At 40.7% G+C, this 19578-nt stretch overlaps 2 protein-coding genes across 3 annotated transcripts; one reads left to right on the top strand and one right to left on the bottom strand.

Annotated features, from left to right (window-relative positions):
• The first annotated feature begins 321 nt into the window (after positions 1 to 321).
• LOC119737285 (aurora kinase) lies at positions 322 to 11106 on the top strand. 2 transcript variants are annotated; one of them, XM_038211501.1, is made up of 10 exons: positions 322 to 435; positions 2639 to 2711; positions 3018 to 3179; positions 4051 to 4307; positions 5485 to 5676; positions 6208 to 6352; positions 6736 to 6884; positions 7025 to 7199; positions 7788 to 7844; positions 8295 to 11106. In XM_038211501.1, exons 2-10 carry the CDS (start codon positions 2688 to 2690, stop codon positions 8382 to 8384), a joined length of 1251 nt encoding a protein of 416 aa, XP_038067429.1. In that variant the 5' UTR covers positions 322 to 435; positions 2639 to 2687; the 3' UTR covers positions 8385 to 11106. The 2 variants fall into 2 exon arrangements, with proteins under 2 accessions (XP_038067429.1, XP_038067428.1); XM_038211500.1 differs by having other exon boundaries at positions 323 to 435; positions 2633 to 2711.
• Positions 9931 to 19355, bottom strand: LOC119737287. Its single transcript, XM_038211502.1, has 3 exons — positions 19213 to 19355; positions 12591 to 13523; positions 9931 to 12444 (listed from the first exon to the last, which is right to left on the bottom strand). The coding sequence occupies exons 2-3, from the start codon at positions 13433 to 13435 to the stop codon at positions 12222 to 12224; spliced, it is 1068 nt and encodes a 355-aa protein (XP_038067430.1). The 5' UTR covers positions 13436 to 13523; positions 19213 to 19355; the 3' UTR covers positions 9931 to 12221.
• Positions 19356 to 19578: the final 223 nt, after the last annotated feature.

The raw sequence follows: 19578 nt of genomic DNA, 5'->3' as shown, positions 1-19578 counted from the left end.
AAGATATTACAGGCCTGTAAATTCTGTATCCCAGAGTTGAATCCAAAGCTGATTCGAAACCGAAATTTTAAAAATAGCAAATGAAAAGGCTTCACGTGACCAAGATCACCTGACACCCACCCTAGATTGTTCCATAATTTAAAAATCAAACTCTTTATATACAAGTTTTAACTAAAAAAATGTTATTATTTCATGCAGAAATTTATCCCAAAATTTATTATGAAATAATTGGTGTTATTGATGTAAAAAGAGTCAGAAATGTATGATAATGAATATTCATCACAGTGCCGGCGTCCCAATGACCAATCAGCGCTCGTAATTTTGGTTTCGAATTTAAAAGTACACAGCGCACACAGGGAAACTTCTGAACAGCGAAGCGAGTCTAAGTTGAGCTCCGTATTTCATCGAGAAATTGCTTAATTTTTCTTTTAGTTGGTAAGAATTGAATTTCGTTTGAACCTGTTATTGACTTCATATGTGAATGGTGATTAAAATGAGAAAATAATGTCCGTTAGGTTTCTTGAAATGTCGATTTACGTGCATTTAACTTCATATGTGTAAAGCCGGTTCGACTTCGGCATGTTCGAAAGATTTGATCTGGCGTCGTGCCAAAGATCGGGCATTGTTTTGTCGATCGTCTTGATTAATGATGTCAAGAAGCAGCAAGTACTGTTCGTGATTTGTAAATCGTGGATATAGGAAAAAAACTTTGAGGGCAGTAGTGGAGGGAAAAATGTAGGCTATGAGTATGAATGATTTATGAAGAACTTAAGAAGTTAAGATTCAGCACACAGCAGACATTTTTTTTTCTTTTTTTTTTTCAATTTCATTTCATTTTCAAAATTCAATGTTCATTTGTCAATTTTGTGTTTGTTTGTTTGTTTTGTTAGGGCCATAACTTAATGGGCATAGAAACTTTTTTTCATAGTTTGTAAATTGTAGGCTAAATCATGTAATTTAAAAAGTATGAAGAAAATTGTCAAATTGATTGTTAGTTTTGTGACAGAATACTGACAAAAAATAATGACTGTCATGACTAGTATAAAAACTTGCGCTTTCTTCATGTTCTTTTGACTTTGAGTTGATTCATTGACTCTTTATCTTTAACATAAATTAAATGCAGTGGCTATCATTACGGCAGTCGTAACGCGATTTTCAACTGATATCGTCACGGAACCATCTGGTTCTCTGAGGCTATCAACGTCAGGATCTTTTGCTGTTGGACGATTGGAACCAGCATAACCAGGCTAATTGGTTCTCGGACTCCTCCAAAGCCACGGATTACGAAGAAGAAAATTTAATCTACTGAAATAAAAAGAACAATTTGAAAAAATATGAAAGTAAAAAAACTAAGTATTAGGCCTAGTCCTAAAAATTGTGTTGTTTTTTTTTCAATTGAGCGGCACGGCAGCAGTTTCAAAACCGCATCCCGGCACAGTAGTCATGTCTATAAGTAATTATATTATGTAACCAATCAAGCTACCGAAGCGTTCTGGTTGGAATATAGATTCGCAATGGTGATTTTGCAATACCCTAACGATAGCAGTTGAAAATTGCGTTACGTCTGCCGTAAGCCACCACGTAAATCAAATGAGGTGGCTATCATCCATTAGTTACGGCAGTGGACTGTCTGTTTCCCTGACTTGACAATATTCAATGTCAGGAGCTTTGGCTCTTGGAACCAGACTATCAACCGAATACTTAGACTTACAATATTTCCCTTTAAAAAAAATCCTCCAAAGCCACGGATGAATTGAGAAAAATATGAAATCCACTTCAATAAAAAGTAGGATTTGATTAAAAACATGAAAGTAAAGACAACTAAAAAAGAAATAAAAAGTTCTCACAGTTTCAGCACGGATTTGATCCCAGGACCTTCAGCATGGTAGTTCAACATTTAAGAGCTACGAAAGTACTCTGGATGGAAGGGCAGTTATGAATGAACAAGTCACTAATTTTTGTGACTCGAGTCAAGTTGAGTCATTTTAAAGAATTGACTCGAGTCAAATCATTAGGTCAAGAAGGTCGAGTCGAGTCAAATATTTAGCTCGAGTCACAAATATTTGAACACTACATGTAACAAATAAATACGAAAGAAAGTAATTTGTATCTCTAACAGTTAACAAGAAGTGAGGAACTGGTATTTTTGCTGATTGCTGACATCAAAACCAAATTTCATTACACAAAACTGTTTTTTAATCTGATGATTTAAAAGGGTACACATGATGACTTATTTGGAAGTGTAAAAGTTTTTGATTGACAATATGTACGCAGCAACATACCCTGCTAATCCAACAGAGTGCAACGGTTACTCCTCAATCCAACTGTGCCTAAGTTTTAGTTGTCTGCTGGATCCAACAGAGTCCAACTTGGCGTAATATCAGTACCCAACAGAATCCAACTCTGAATATGTACTTTTGCACAAGGGGTTTACTGCTCAATTCAACAGGCTCCAACAGGTTTATGATATAGTTGGATCCTGTTGGATTCAGCAGGGTTAGGGTTAATTTGTCTCTTAGAAGCAAGATGGCGCATGTTACCGTGAAAGCGCTATTTCATCAGGATAAATGCAACTTTTTTTGCATACAGAATGTCATAAGCCATATTAAGCACTGACCTTTTTTCCCCTCTGTTCCAGTTCATCCTGCAGAATTTTACGTTGGTATCAAAACAGGACCTGAACTACCATGGCCTACAAGCCAGAATCTAAGGTGAGTGGAGATAGTGAAGTACCCTAATGGTCCGCTGTTTATGGCAAGGTTCTCTTGGGCACTTTGAGGATTCGTGGGTTGATGCATGAGGGTGCTCTTTTATTCAGGGAGCTGTCCTCTCCATGTTTGAAGTTGTCTTGCACATCTACATTCAGTGTTCCACATGTGGTCCACCATGATAATCTACATAAACACCATGGATTTCTTTGAGCTTTAGAGAAAAAAACAAAGAGGGTTCTGAATATTCCTTGAGTTTTGAAGCATGCTTGGAACTTTGTGTAAAAACTTACCAATGATTTGTTGCAGTTCATGACGCCCACCGGTCCATCACACCACAGCATGGCTCCGAAGCGAGTACTGCCAGCGGCATCACAGAGCAACATGTATGGCAACATACGTAGTGCATCCACTACGTCTACCACAGCCTCTACATCGTCACAGGCATTGAGATTATTGCAGAATGCAAAGGTGAACAAACCACACTGAAATTTGTTTCCCTCTGTTAAGCGTAGTTTCCATATCGACGTTGAGCTGACGCAGACAGTGCGCGGAACCATCGGCAAATTGGTTTAACTTTGCGAGATAGTTTGCCTCTGTCTGGGTTGTCGGTGATGTCGGATGAAATATTACCATATGTCTGCGTTCAGTGCGTTGCAGTTTGGGTCTTGTTTGCGTAGCTCTCTGCTTTTCTTACCTCGATATGGAAACTAGGGTTTAGTTCAGAGTAGCCTGGGTGCATTCTGTGTACCAGTCATGGTAAAAATGACCAGGGCCTGATTTCATTGTAATGCTAAGCACACAAATTTCTGCTAACAGAGCCTCCGTCTTTATTCAGTAAATTCACTGAAACGTAAGCAGTAGGTAAAGCAAAACGCACACTAACCTCACAAGAAAACAAATTGCTTGAAAATTAGTGCCGTAACAATCAAAATCTCCACTTGTTTTCAACTGTCAGTAAATCACACAGTGATATAGTGCTTAAGGTTAGCACAATTTCCTGCTAAAGTAAGCACAAATGTTGAGCAGTACCATGAAATTGCCACATGGGCATGAATCCATGGTGCCATCTATCAGATCATCATAATGATCGTATTTTGCAATTTTTTCTTGCTCATAGCAAATATTGGCTTAGCATAAAGTTTCCTGGCATAGCAAATTTCTGTGCGTAATAGTCGTATGGCCCCGGTATTAACCATTAACCCACATGACGACAATAATTACATCCTTTATTTTCATCCCTGTAAGGTTTTATGTTGATATTTAAACAACATTTTTCCCAATAAAAACAGAAAAATATATCCAAATTTAAATTTCTTCACTTTTGGTTTTGAAAACATAGACAAACAAGAATGCCGATAACAGAATAGCCCATGCAGAAAGACAGGGTCCGCCCTCTGCCCATCCTGCGGCAATGCAGAAGCCGGCTGCGCGAGTCGCTCCCAGCAACGAAAATAGGCCGGACCCGGCAGCACGCCAGCACCAACATCAACAACAGATACAGCAGCAGAAGGCAACAGGACACGATCGAGTTCTCAAGGAGTCCCAAGCAGGCAATTCTACGACGACGACAATGACATCAACTCAGTCAAAAGAAGCGTAAGATGCCTTTGTCTCTGACTCTAACCTTTCCAGGGGCCGATTTCACGGAACTCGTCTTATCTTGCGACATATCTTAAGATGAGTCCCCGCTCTAAGATCGATCAATTTCACTAAACCCATCTTAAGCAAGACACATCAAAGCTACCAATTTGATGGCTGTTTCATGTTTGTTTTTACCGCTTGACAAAACAGTCGTTGAAGAGGAACGTGCAAAACCAACTTTCTGCGCGCATGCATAGAACACGAACTTTTGCCAGAAAAATTCACACGCCAGGTAGTTCTACACAAGATACGATAGAGTCATTCTTGCTCCCCGTTTCATCACTCTATTTAAACATGTTGATCAGGTGTTGGCGTATAATTAAATTTTCTAAATAGCTATTTTTGTTAAAACTGGCCACGTATCAGAAATCTTTTCAAATGTGTTTCTACAGCAGTTTTCTTCCTTGAAACTTTCACTCTAGGCCGACACTCGTCTTTAACGGCAACAATTTGTAGACAGTATGCAAATTAACGCACACATTAATGAGATAAGATGAACCTTTAGACCGAACTCAATTTAAGACCAGTTCAGCCGGGTTGCTAAGGAAGTAAGGATGTGTTTGAACGCGTCTTAGGTTTGGTGAAATCGATCCTAGGACAAGTCACTCTTCCTAAGACGCGTCTTAGCGTTTCGTGATATTCGACCCCAGATTCTTTGTGATCAACTCGGAGGTTCTGGAACATTTGGCAAGATTGAAGAAGATATAGCCCACATGCTCTTTTACCAAAACAGACAATTAAACCTTTACTTAACTACACCCTCCAGAACACTTCCTCTGTTAAAGAAATTATGAGCATTCTCCAAACATACCGTACTCATGGTGGACAACATTAGCATCTGGCTGACTGGCCAACATTTTGTTCAAATAGAAAATAAATTAATTGTAGGCAAATCTGGGATATCGCAAGCAAACTTAATTCTAAGTCTAAGATGTAACGTTTGAGTTTTGCTTTAAATTGTGCAAGCGTCAATTAGGTTTCTGTGAATAGGCATTTCACTTGATTGCCAACCGTCATCTGTTAATGTTTTTATTTAAAGACCTTCTGCAGCTGTCAATTTAAATCAAAGATTGACTTTTATTTATTTCGAGGTAAAATATGGCCTTTCACGTTGTTTGCTCTTTATCCACAGAAACAAATGGAGCCTTGCCAACTTTGACATCGGCAGGCCCCTTGGCAAGGGCAAATTTGGCAATGTGTATCTGGCCCGGGAGAAGAAATCCAAATTCATCGTGGCTCTCAAGGTGCTCTTTAAATCCCAACTTCAGAAGGCCAAGGTGGAGCATCAGCTGAGACGAGAGATTGAGATCCAGTCACATCTCAGGTAACAGTTGAAACTATCAGCTTTGTCAAACGTCCGGACCAAATATCATACAGGGTTCCCACAGTCATGGACAAATCTTGGAATTTAAAGCTATCCTGGAAATTCATGGATAAGTCTTGAAATTGTGTTAATTTACAAGGAGTCATAGACAGTTGATATTCCAAGCAAAATGTTGTGGAATCCTGACCACGAGGTGTTGGATGATTGGGACTATCTTCGCCTCGGGAGATTAGCTTTCACTATTTCCCCACAAACCATGTTGTATATGTATAATACCTAACATTTGGCTGTGGCAGTCTTTGGGTTGTCATATCAGTTTACCGTACTTCCTCTATGCATGTATACCAGTGTTAAGTGCACCATTTTCACTCTTTATTTCCACATTTCCACATTTTCACTGTTCCAATACAATGTATGCAATTGAAGAACCTATGCTGCATGTAAATAGATATCCAGGATAAGTTTCAAAAAAGTGTATCCGTATTGCCAAAATGGTATTCATGGGCCTCGTTCAACCATCTAACTTTGCAGACATGACCACATCCTGCGTCTATACGGTTACTTTTACGACGACACCAGAGTCTATCTGATCTTAGAGTATGCGGCGAGGGGTGAGTTGTACAAGGAGATGCAGGCACAGAAGGCGGGCCACTTTGATGAAGACCGGTCGGCCGTGGTAAGTTGAAGGTTGATAGAGTGAACAGTCATGGTCTGTGTGGAATGGGGTTCTCGGTTGCTTCTGTTTTTGTAGTGGTGTGATGCAAAATTGCAACCTTCAAATGCAATTTCTTAATTGTTCAGTTGGGAGTAAGACAAGCTGGGTGATCATAAACCCACTTTGTATTATGTCACAAAGATAGCGCATGTCGCCATTTCTATATAATCCCCCCCCCCTCTTTCCTTGATAAGTATGCACATCTCCTATTAACCCACACACAAACAGACTTCACCTCTGAAAATTAACAAACTCATTCATAATGAGGGGTTTTAAGGTCTTAAAAAATTAGTTCTGCAATTGTGATACATTTGTGGTTCATTATTATTGACTTGTGAACACAGTACATCTACCAACTAGCCAAAGCACTGCTCTACTGCCACGAGAAGAAGGTCATCCACAGAGATATCAAACCAGAAAACCTGCTGCTGGACCTGAAAGGAGACCTAAAGATTGCCGACTTTGGGTGGTCTGTCCACGCTCCTTCATCCAGGTGAGTTGTTTTCAGAGACTTCACGAAGATCACACAAAACAATGTTTTAATCAGCCCGTCAGTACGATGTAATTTTGTCAAAAATAAAATAGCAACTTTGGAGATGCATTTTGTTTAATCCTCTTCCGTGGCTTTTACAGACGAGCCACTCTGTGCGGCACCCTAGACTACCTGCCCCCAGAGATGATCGAAGGGAAGACCCACGACGAAAAGGTGGATCTCTGGAGTCTAGGGGTGCTGTGCTACGAGTTTCTAGTCGGCAAACCACCATTTGAGTCGCAAGGGAACACGGAGACCTACAGGAAGATTACAAAGGTGGGTAGTTGTCTCCATGGATGTTCCTGCGATTTCATTCAAGTCCATTCCATTGGTCTTACAGCTCCTTAACCCTAACCCCCTTGAGTGATTTACTTGGAACCTTCCTCACTCCTACAAATTCTAACAACATATGGTAAACTGTACACAAAAACCATTGGCCTCTGATTATTGGTGGTATGCCTGACCCCATGTAAAGCATAATCAGTTTACTAGTGCAGTACTCACTCCAACAGATTCCAACAAACCCTGGTGTTGGAGTTTGACTAGATGGGGATTGTTAGGGTTAATACCCTACACTGCCTTTTTCAACCACATAAGCAATTAAAATGGATTTTTGATTTCACTACTAGCCCAAAACCACATATTACATTCTTTGTCAGAGCATACTTTCATGAAATACAGCAGAAACATAATAGTGTCCAAACAACATGATTTATTTTCAGGTTCAAGATTTTAACACATCCCCCAGAAAAAAAGTGCATTATTCCTACATGTAGTTCTTTCTTTTTCCAGCAAACCTAGGCAAATGCTTTTACTCTAATAATTTTTCATAAGTATCTTTTTTCTTAATTTTTTCCATAACAGGTGGAATTCACATTTCCAAAACATGTTTCTGAGGGAGCACGAGACCTGATATGCAAGGTGTGTAGTCAATATTCTTAATTAAATCAGAAAAAAAATATGAGCTTAATAGCCCTTTGAGCTTCCACGATAACTGATCTAGGAAAACATTGATATCAGAAGTTTAAAAACTCTCACATAATTCTTTAGGGCATATTTACATCAACATCTTGCATGGTGCAAAGTACACACAACTATTTTGACTCTGAATGTGCGCAAACCCATAGCATCTTCGCATGGGGGATGTTTCCAAGAGCCCCTCCCAGTCGCCTCCCCAACCCTCTGTAACCGTCGGTACTTGTGTGTGGAGTCCATAGCTGGCACCATGCTTTTATCATTACCGAGGGCCTCTTGGCGTGGACAGTAAATTGTCCGGACTGATTGGTTTTTAATTACCATACATAATTATTTTGCAGTGTCACACCAGCGCCTGCATTTTTTCTAACCTTTTCCCTGTTCCTGTCCGCATAGCTTTTGAAGCACAACCCTTCCCATCGTCTGTCTCTGGAGGGCGTGATCGCCCACGCGTGGATCCAAGAGAAGATCAGCCAAAGGTCATGACCTCCCCCAAGATGCAGCTAAGCCCCAGTGAGCGGCCATTGTACATGAATGTAGATTTCATTGGATAGACCAAGGCAATGTTCTGCAACAATAGCGACATATTTTCCTGGTTCACGCACAGAGCTTAAGTGTGTGTTGACATCAGCGCGTGAACCAGGGCAAAGTCAGATGACATGACACTTCGGTTCTCTATAGAGACCACATCACACTTCGGTTCTCTATAGATCACTTGCATCTGAATACGCATGAGTACTTTCATTTGTCACTGAATTTGAAATGACAAGACCTGTTCTCGGAGAGGGCGCTCCGTGCAAAGGGTCTATACTCAGATTAGGACAGTGTAATCTGTCCACTGTGTTTCCCTAGATGAATGACGGCTTTCAAGTATTCCTACTTTCAAGTATTCCTACTTAAACTACTTTTTCCTATTTTTTTTTTTTTTTAACTTGCTGCTACTTTTTTTCTCCTACTTTTTCCTATTTCTATGTCCCACGACCCCAAAAAAATTAATTCTTATTGGATATTTTTTGTAACAGTGTTACACATATATGTAAATCACACAATGAAGGGCTTGGGCGTAGGAGTACTGCAACTGTACTTCCAAGAGCTTAGTTGAGGACGGAGCACAAGTGTTGTGAGTACAGAACATGCCAAATGAGGCTTTGGACATGGGCGAGTATCAACGAAAACTACTCCTGAAAGTCTGCAAAAGTCCTTCTTTTATCCTGATTTTGTCCTCCAAAATCCTATTTATTTTTTTCTTAAATTTGAAAATTGTTATCTTACTGTGCTACTTTTTGACCCGAGTCTGCTTGAAAGCCTGCGAATGGATAGCCATGTAGTTATGGGTGCAGAATATTCAATGGTATCAACATTTGATTCATCAGCATGCACATAAAGTTACATGTTCATGTGTATATTTGCAAGTGCCAGGTTTGCCGCTATTGTTGTGCACAAATGGCTCACATTTACATGTACATTTAGCTGTTGCTGTACAAAGTCTGCAGAAAAAAATGCAGGGAAAAAATCATGCGCTGCTTTGTGAGCCAAAGTTAGCACTACAAGATGGCAACTTTGAATTGAAATGAATATTCACTGGGAAGATGCATCCTAGCAGAACTGAGTAGGAGCTTGGTCAACAGTAACTATATATTTTGTTTCCATCAAATTTAAACCAGCAATAATCTCGTGGGCGAGTTGTACTTGTATATTGTTCGGATGTAGCTTATTTCATTATGGTGAAAGTGAATTGTCTTAAATGTCAGAAATATTGTACATTTGAAGTAAGCATGGACTGTTTAGTCCTGTTCCAAGTATGCAGACTGAAACAAAATAAATGCTATTTACATTAATTAATCCACATGTGCCTTGGTTAATTGCAATTAGCACTTTCACGTTAAGATGCACCATTTTGTTCCAGGAAAAAAAAAAAACGTTGCTAGATGCGAGTGCATATTGGAAGTGCAAAAGATTTCAATTGACGTACATACTCGGCAGGCAACACATGGTGTTTTTTTTCCATGAACATGATCATGGCGCATATTACTGTGAAAGTGCTCATTGGAAATGACAGAGTGTGAAATTACTTGTTAAAAATTACAAATCCTCTCTTTTTTTCTACAATTTTTTAAATACCTTTAGTAGAACATCCAGTCTATAGGACTAATTAATAAATTAAATGTGTGTCCAAGTAATTTCATTTTTAGTAAGTCATGATGGTGTTTGCACTGGATGGTGATTTTGTTCTTCACTCTTTTGACCGTTTTCACCGTAGTTAAGCTCATTTACAATGATAATTGTCTGAAGGAAAGCAAGCGATAATGTTTCTGACATCTTTTACTCCATTCCAATTTATTTCTTTTTCCATACTTTACAACATATTTCGCTGAAATGTTTACACATACATGTACCAATGACTCTTGAAGCAGCACAAAAATTTACCAAATTGATATAAAAATAAAGGGAAAAAACTGAACCCACTAGCTTTTCAAATCAAGAAAAGTGGTATTACTGATGCATATTATTTGAATACTCAAATATTTCCCTTTTGAGACGGTAGGATGTACCCAGGGACAGTGTATGTAATGTTGTGTATCCAGTTTATGATATCACTGACGACTAAATTATTTTAAGTGAAAATTACGTTAGTAACATCACGTCAATTTTAAATTAGTATGTATGTGTAATTTTGTGTTGAATAAATATTAAATAGGTGTCCTTTAAATTTCCTAAGCTAAATGACTGCTGCATTTTTTGGTTGGCCATTGGGCCAAAAAACTTGGGAGTTACCCTATTCTCTGAATGAAAAAGATGTGTATACATATAGCTGTACAGTTTTCTTCAAAATAACAATATGACTGGCACTGGTAGAGGACTGAATAGGTTATGGCACACAAACCAAAATATTCACAGCGTGTAAATAAGAACCCTTAACCACAGACATTGTAAAGAACAAGGGATTAAACATGAATCCTTTTTTAATATCTCTTAGTTCAAATCTGTCCATATTCATTTAGTTTTTAAATACATTGTCTTTACAGCTCATTGGTTACTTCCTATATTCTGAGCTTAAAAACACAAAACAAAGCAAAAACTGATAGGTACTTTTATTACTACGATGTAATTGATAACTAATTACATGTATACACACAATTTCACGCTATTTTGTACATATCATGATGTAATATTGTATGGTAATAAAGGTGCTTTGAGTTTTAACGATTGAACTAGAATTTTGGCTCCCTTTATTTTAGTATTAGGGCATCCATTTTTATTTCTTTGGTTCTCATTTCTGACTGACCCTATTTTGGGCTAGTCTGAGTATCATCCGTTGTCCAACAGTGTCCTCTCCATAACCAGCATCTGATATGTAAGCAATGTCAATTTTATGCCGATCGGAGTCAACTTTAGAAACGGTGACGTTGTTTCGGTCAGGAATTTGTGGACCAAGCTGTTGATTGGTCAATTTGGCTGCCATGTTTTTGTAATACGAGTTACTAAGACCTGATAGGCTCCCGCTGAATGATTAGACCTGGAGGTCAAGACGCAGTCTTAATTTTGTGTAATGAATCGCTGAATCTGCTCGCATAGACTCTTGCTGTGCAAGGGGATATCCCATTGACTAACTTTGGGCTCCCGACCCAGGAAAAAAAAATTTGATTATTACTTCCGACCCCGCTGTCTGGAACCCCTTTAGCAACAAAATTAACAAATGAAATGAAAAGAAAAAGAATACAAAATTCAGGCAATCAGGCTGTGTAACACATTTGAAAGCTATTAAAAATGAGTACCAGATTTTTACGTGAAGCTCGGCGTATAACAGCCAGTGGAACTCAGAAGATGGGAAGATGTTGCCTCTCATCATATTAGGTGTCTATAGTATGCTTTTACTGCTATGTCATGGCAGCCGCGACGGCCAAAACATTAGTGAGCTGCTTGGTGCAGATATATAAATAAGTCAATTACATCTTGCCAAATATGGGTTTATCATTTTATTCAGTGATATCAACTCATGATAAATCATTGCAATAAACTGAACTAGAAACAATACGCACTTGGCATCATTTAATTTAGCCATCTATACGGGACGCACCCCAATTATCAATCCTAATGGTACATGGACGCATGTTGGATACTTCTGGATTTAAAAGGGTAAAGATTACAAACTTGCAAAGGCACATGATCAAATGTACAACTTAGGAAAGATTTTGAAACAATCAACTCAAAAATGCAAGTAACTACATGTAGCTGCACAGTGCACCAATGGATTGAACACTAAACACCCTTCTACAAAAATAAATTTTATTCCAGCTCACATTGTTCAAAGTTGTTTCTCCTCTACTTAGGTATGGCTACTGGTTTCACCTTCAAGAAACCAATACCGCGAAGGTAGCGCACGATAAACGGCGTACAGGTCAGCGTGACGGCAATCCTTGCCGGGGCAAACAGCTTGTGAACTCCGTAGGCTACCAGGAATGTGCTGGTTCCCGTGGCAAGACGTGATGCGACAACGTCGGAGCTGAATCCGATTGTCGTCAGGAGGGCCTGCACATCTAGTCCACTACAAAGGGGACACAATCACCAACAAAAAAAGTCAATAAAGCATATTTGAAAACATCATCCTGGGCAAAAACTTTCCTTCCTCTTTTCCAGAGGAATTACCATGAAAGTCATAATGACTCATTATCAAATGTACCTAAAACTCACCTGGAGACTGCAAGATAAAATCCTCCAAGCGACATCAGCGAGATGCACACGTGAAAGACGATGACAGTGGATCCGTAGTCCTTCACAGCACGCTTCAGCCTCTCTCGCTGTGTGAGCTGGGTACCAGTGGCAGGTGACTGGTTCCCCTCGGATGAGGAGGACTGGGTACTGTAGGCCCGATGTGGCGTCCCTTGCATCACATCTGCTAACTGCAGACTGCCAAACATGGACTTAGTACGGCAGTAACGGGTGCTGCCGGGTAGGCAGGTTCCTTGCAGGACGCAGGCGATATCCTCATTCCACAGCTCTTGGGGGAGTCCAGACTTCATACGTGCATTCACGGGAGTGCCGTCTATTTGATAGACTTTCTTTTGGGGTGGTGCTTGCTGTTGTGGTTTGAGGCCTGAAGCAGCCAAAGTGTGGATCCCACGATATTTGGGTGCTGCAGCAAGGGTATAGGTAGACATCAGATGTGTCTTGGTGCCAGAGGAGCCCTGCATGATGTCGCCCAGTTCCAGCTTGCCAAACATGGACTTGGTGCGGCAGTACTTGGTACTGCCTGGTAGACAAGTACCCTGCAGAATGCAGGCCATGTCCTCCGACCAGACCTCGTAGGCATCTCCAAACAGTGCCTTCCCACTGGCCGGATAGCGCCCTCCGGTGTGGAAAAGTTCTCGCTGAACACCTTGCGAGACGGATCGGAGATTGTCCAGGTGACGCGCTTTTGGATCCGGTTGTTTCTTGAGTTGTTGGAATACCTTCTCGAGGACCTTCTTTGTGTCTTCTGGGCGAAGCCTGTTGACCACTCGCTGGTGCCCCTGGATAACAACTGGTAGCCTGTACATGATGCTACTCAAGTGTTACTGCCCAGATTACATCTCTGTTAAGTGGCACCAGTCGAATGTGCTACAGTTACAGCACAGTAGTCACAGTCTGTGAAAAAGTACAGAAAAGTATAATTACACATCAGGGACAAAAAGGTCAAAATCAAATAACTCAATGGTAAGTTTGTATGCTGTACACATGAAAATACTTTTTGCAGAGGCATATTTGAATTGAAACAGGCTGTCCATACAACATTAAACAAAAAATTGCATGTAGTTGTATATTTTATACTTTAAAAATCCACAGACACTTTGGAAAGCCTGCTGAATTCTTGGTGCAGTGTTACATTCTAGGCAAACATTTTAAAAAGGCTTCCACAATATCAAGCTAAGGTTTATACAACAACATGGATTTACCTGGCTGGCATATACAGTGTGTATAAAAGAAAATGACACATTTAGAGAAAAAATATCAAAAATACTAGCTCCCATTTTGTTTAATAATAACTTAAATGGCCAACTTACCTATTGTTCTTTGCCAATCAATACTTAGTTGGAACCTAAAATTCATTGATTATGTAACTCGTTTACATAATCATTGAAGCATACGTTTAGGTTGTTCCAACTCACTATTGATTGGCAAAGAACAATAGGTAAGTTGACCAACAGAGAGATTGCTGGCAATGGCATGTTAATCTCCTTTCATCCACTTTGCCGCAAATTGGACCACATATATCATCCTTTCATGAGATGGGGAAAACAGCATTGTGTTGAGAAACAATCATTCTTTAAATGCATATAACTATAAGTTATTCTTAAACAAAATAGGAGCTAATATTTTTAATATTTTTTTCTCTAAATGTATCATTTCTTAAATGTGACCCGCTCCGCAAAATGAGTCTGTTGTTGCAAAACTGACATTTTGAGTTAACTACATTAATGAAATGGGAATGAAATAAGCTTTCATTTGGTATATCACGGACCTCTCTAGGACATTTGGTTGCATTGTTGTGCTTGTTTCATTCTGTAAAGTTTTTGCAAAGCTAGAAGTGTCTCAATGGAGAAAAAAGGCTTTGAAAAATGACAAATACACTGTAACTAACCAAGAAAAGCACCAAAGATTCATAATTTTTTTCTTTTTCTTACAATATTTACATTTCTGTGTAAGATATTTGAACTAAAACTATCAAACAACCAAAATAAAACAAAAACAAAAAAATCCAAATTTTGAGCAAATCTTTACTGTTTCCATTTCAAAATGGCAAAAGCTTGAATTCAAATTATGCGACATCAGACTCATTTTTGCAGAGCGGGTCACAAATACACACTGTACATAAACTATACATGTACATAGATCAGCTATTGAACTACATGCACAACACATATTGGCAGTGTATTCTTCTCCTCATGATCAGTGAAAACATCAAATGAAAAGCACTCACCCACTACTAAAACACATGTACATGTATGTGACTTGAACAGCAACTACAAAATGCATGGAAATTATACCACTTCAATACTGAAATTCACGATCCGACTAGACCATACACTGATGCACGTACAGGAACTGTCATGCATCCAGCGCCTGATTTGACAGTGTCAAGGTCTCATGAGAGCATTTAAAGCATGCAAGTACATGTATGCTGGGCAAAGTACACTGCAACAATTTTTGCTTTGTCATAGTTTTGCTGGCTGTTGGCAGTATTGTGTCAACACAAACCTCTGTACATAAGGCCCAAAAAAAATAGTTCTGCTTCCGATTACATGGCATTTGAAAAATAGGGTAGGTAGGTAGGGACATTTTTTTTTTGCCAATTTGTTTTGTGAGGAGGCGTCTGCGTGAAGTTATGGGTAAAAGGTAGAAATTGATGGTTTTGGGTGTTTTCTTCTCATTTTTCCCATAAAAAAATTAGGGTAGGGGCTGTCAGAATAGGGTAGGTAGGGAAACCGGAAGCAGAACTATTATTTTTTTTGGCCTAATTCGTGTACACCTTTCTGGGTTTGATGTGGAAACCATGTAAAAGGTGTCTAGCCAGCCAATGGCGCAGGAACCGTGGATACAATGGCTGGCCCCCTATGACGCAAGTACTGCCCTAGATTTTCACGCATGAAGGAAAAGGGCAAAACTTTGTTTGTGATTAGTTCTTTCATCACCAGTAGTCCATGACCAGGGCATAAAGTCCCTGTATTGCAGAGAGCATTTTGTTTGGAAACAATTTGTATAACAAACTGTCATACATGTATTTTCTATACAGGAAAAAAAGTTTCTCTATAGTTTTTTTTTAAGTGCATTTTGAAAATTGAAATATCAAATCAAGGGAAATTATGCAAGTTCTCCACGATACATGTACTTAACTTTTTGTGGGGGGTGAGGTGTGGGAGGGGGTAAAATTGGACTAAGTTATCACCACTTTAAATTCACATTAAAGAATTGGTTAACACTTTTATTAAATTAATAAATAATAACTAGCAACTGTTTAACATGTCATTGGCTTATAATTTCAAGAAGGCACTCCCCATGATATTTCAACCAATCACAGCCTTGATTGATGTCTGACATGTATGCAAATTAAATGTATTGACAGGTGGAACATGCAGTAAGGCATTGGACAGTCTCATGTGTGTATACAAATATATGACCATGAAAATTACAACAACAAAATGAAAGGGGCACTTGCTGCACTTCTAATCTTATCAAGATACATGTACTAAGTCCATTCACGCTGCGTTAAATCAACAATTTAGTGCACCGTCATGATGATTTAGAGTAAGTTCACTACCACAGCATTAAATGTGACAAGTTGTGTAACAATGTACAGTTTCTGTGCTGTGCGGCAGCTGTGGCCATGTTGTTATGATGGAGAAGATGGAGAATGAATAAATGAAGAACACATCCCTTTTTTACCTTGAATTTGGATTTGCGGAGAATTTTCTAATTCCTTCAACTCATTTAGATACTGGTACAAGGGTTCTTGCAGAACAGCGTATAGGGAAAATTCAAGTAGATGTGAACATATTCTGGCTCATGCGGAAACTTCTCAACGGTTGCGAACTGTACACTGACTCCTTCACGGTTCCTACTATTTTACATGTCAAGGAGTCAGGAGTCATGAAACAGTGAGCAAACTCTGTTTAATCTTAGGGAAGGGGATGAGTAGCATTGATTTGAAAATCATTGTCTCGACTCCTCTTCTGGTTTCATTACTAAATTGAAAAACAACAGAACTTTTTTGTTTGTCTGGTTTTTTTTAAAGGTGGGGGGGGGTTGTGGGTGATGGCCCCATCCCCCCCCCCATGCCTAAGGAATCTGCTATTATTTAATAGAATGTCAGACAATGACCGTTTGCCAACTCGACTCAGGACAACTCGTCCATTGAGACGACTGGACCAGTGTGACAACTTGACCAAGTCAACTTTGACATGGAAACAACTCGACTGTGAGAGGCGTTGTACATTGTATGTAGCTAGCGTATAGGGCATGGTATTTTTCACACAGGTTGTTCGTCAATGTTTGAGCATTTGGGTGTGTTGCGTTGCAGGTACTGTAAGTCGCAGGATCTATGGCATGACCATGCGTGGGGTTCCAGCCGGCTGTAGGGTGGCACGGCATGCACGGTGGGCGGCATGGTGGGCGGCGCGGTGGGCGGGGCGGTGGCTGCCGGGACCCAGCGCGGTGCAGAGATGCGACAGCAGCGCGGCATGCACGGCGCAGTGGCGCGGCACACCATGCACAGCAAATCCCAGCCCCAGCTGAGCCAAGCCAGATCATCTCATCCAGCAACCCCGACCCCATCAAAATGGCCCGGCCGAGCCAAGCCCAACTGTATCCCGTTAAGCAACCCCAACCCGGGAAGTTGTCCATAGGCCTCCACTTTCCTGCCGCCAAACACATCCATTTTCACCTCACCATGTAATTTTATCCAAGAAGAATCCAGGAAGCTCCGGCAATGCGAATAATTTTCATTAAAAAAAAATTGTTTTTTGGGGCACATTTTGGATGCACACATTATGCAGAACTAAGTTGGAGGCAGCCGGCCATAGTGATTGAAGTGTCTGGAAGTATAGCGGTATGCATGAGCCGGCCAATGACAGTCCAATACATCATTATGAATATTTAATTTCTCATGAATATTAAGTTTATTTAATATTCATTAGTCTTATTTCAATGGATGCTTCAAATAATGTCCAAAGATTGATAATTGCAACAAGCACCCGTGTGCGGCCTAGTGGTAAAAGTGTTGTGTTTCGAAGAAGAGTCCGAGTTTCAAATCTCGATGAAGAAAGTGACTGATTAAGAAATAGGAATAGGCCTAAACTAAAGGAAAGGAGAAGGTGAGAGTCAGTGTTGGAGTACTCGTACTCGTACTCGAGTACAACTCGAGTACAACTCGAGTACACACTACTAGGCCCGTACTCGACTATCAGTACTCAAAAATAATTTGGACTTGGCCCGTACTCGATTTTTCGGACTCGAATTTTGCGCAGACTCAACGATTTGGTACTCGGTAGTCGGTACTCGACCCCAGATTCGTTTGCACACGTTTGCGTATCCAAATTTTTACCCAAAATACCAAAATTTCAACATGAAATTTCACGAAAGTCGAAAATTAGACATCTCAAAAAGGCAGCACTTTCTGATTAGCCTATAAAGAGGAGCAACTATAGAATGCAGGGCCACGCCAGAGCAAGGTTTTTTATTTTGCTTGGAGGCGTGGATGGATAGGATTTAGGAGTAATAGATATGCAAACCTGCAAAAAGTGCTAAGTACAGCGAATGGACTTGTCTTCTAAGCTTCTCATGAAGGATCGGAAGGGAGGGCGTGCTTGTAAATGTGTTGGGGGCACGGTACGGATCGGAGTCGCGGAGTGGCGGAGGCGGGGAGTCGCAGAGTCGCGGGGCACTGGAGTGGCGGAGGCGCGGAGTCGCAGAGACGCATGCCGATAGAGGGCGCAATTCTCGGCGGAATTTCTTTGAGAACGAAGCATCCATAATATCCATTTTAAATGGGCTCGCAAATTAGGAAGGGAGGAGGGCGACGGGGCACTGTCTGGAGTGGCGGAGGCGCAGAGTCGGGGAGTCGCAGAGTCGCGGGGTAGGGCGACGGGGCACTGTCTGGAGTGGCGGAGGCGCGGAGTCGGGGAGTCGCAGAGTCGCGGGGCACTGGATTGGCGGAGGCGCGGAGGCGCGGAGTCGCAGAGACGCGCGCCGATAGAAGGCGCAATTCTCGGCGGAATTTCTTTGAGAACGAAGCATCCATATCCATTTTAAATGGGCTCGCAAATTAGGAAGGGAGAAGGGCGACGGGGCACTGTCTGGAGTCGGGGAGTCGCAGAGTCGCGGAGACGCGGGGCACTGGAGTGGCGGAGGCGCGGAGTCGCGGAGTCGCAGAGACGCGCACCGATAGAGGGCGCAATTCTCGGAGATATCGACTGCGGCTCCACGACTCCACGATCGATTTTCGGAGGTAGGTCGACTGCACTGCGGCTCCACGCCTCCACGCAGCCGTACGGAGGCGCGGATGTAGAGTAAAGTGGCCCTGCATTCTATAGTTGTACCGAGGGGGAGTATGCTTCTAAAGCAAAAATAAACTAAAAACTTACCAAGTTCGACATGTTGGAACTGGAAGTGTGGCCTTTAATTACGGAGGTAGTCTAGTAAATTGGCCACACAATATGGGGCTACAAAAAGTACAACTTACACTTTACAGCAAAAGTGCACAATAAAATGAGTCACAATTTTCCAACTTAGACAACTGTTCCAGCGACTAACGATATATCGATAGAATTAACAGTCTTACCGCATTCTTTCCGAGGGAGAAACTGCCCACTGAAGGGCGAAATGACACCACAACTGCAAAGTTTTGGAGAGCCTTTCTGAAACAAGATCAGCTGGTGAACACAGCTTTGGTGGATTTCATCGTCATATTATATACGTACACGATAAACAACAGAGGGCAGTATACCATTTTACTGAAGACAATGGATTTTCTAAACATCGGCTTTGTTTTCAGCATCGGCTTTTATCTCTGGCTCTATGGTGATCTTAACTTTTGTCTCAAAGTTTTGTTTCAGAAGTGCAAAATAAACGCATATTTTAAATCTGACTCCGCCAATTCAGTGAGCTGAAAATATATATAAGTTTTACTTCAAGGCCTGTTTGTGGT

Source organism: Patiria miniata, unplaced genomic scaffold, assembly GCF_015706575.1.
Source record: "Patiria miniata isolate m_02_andy unplaced genomic scaffold, ASM1570657v1 HiC_scaffold_3, whole genome shotgun sequence".
Classification (NCBI taxonomy): domain Eukaryota; kingdom Metazoa; phylum Echinodermata; class Asteroidea; order Valvatida; family Asterinidae; genus Patiria; species Patiria miniata.
This window is presented reverse-complemented; position numbering and strand designations above follow the sequence as displayed.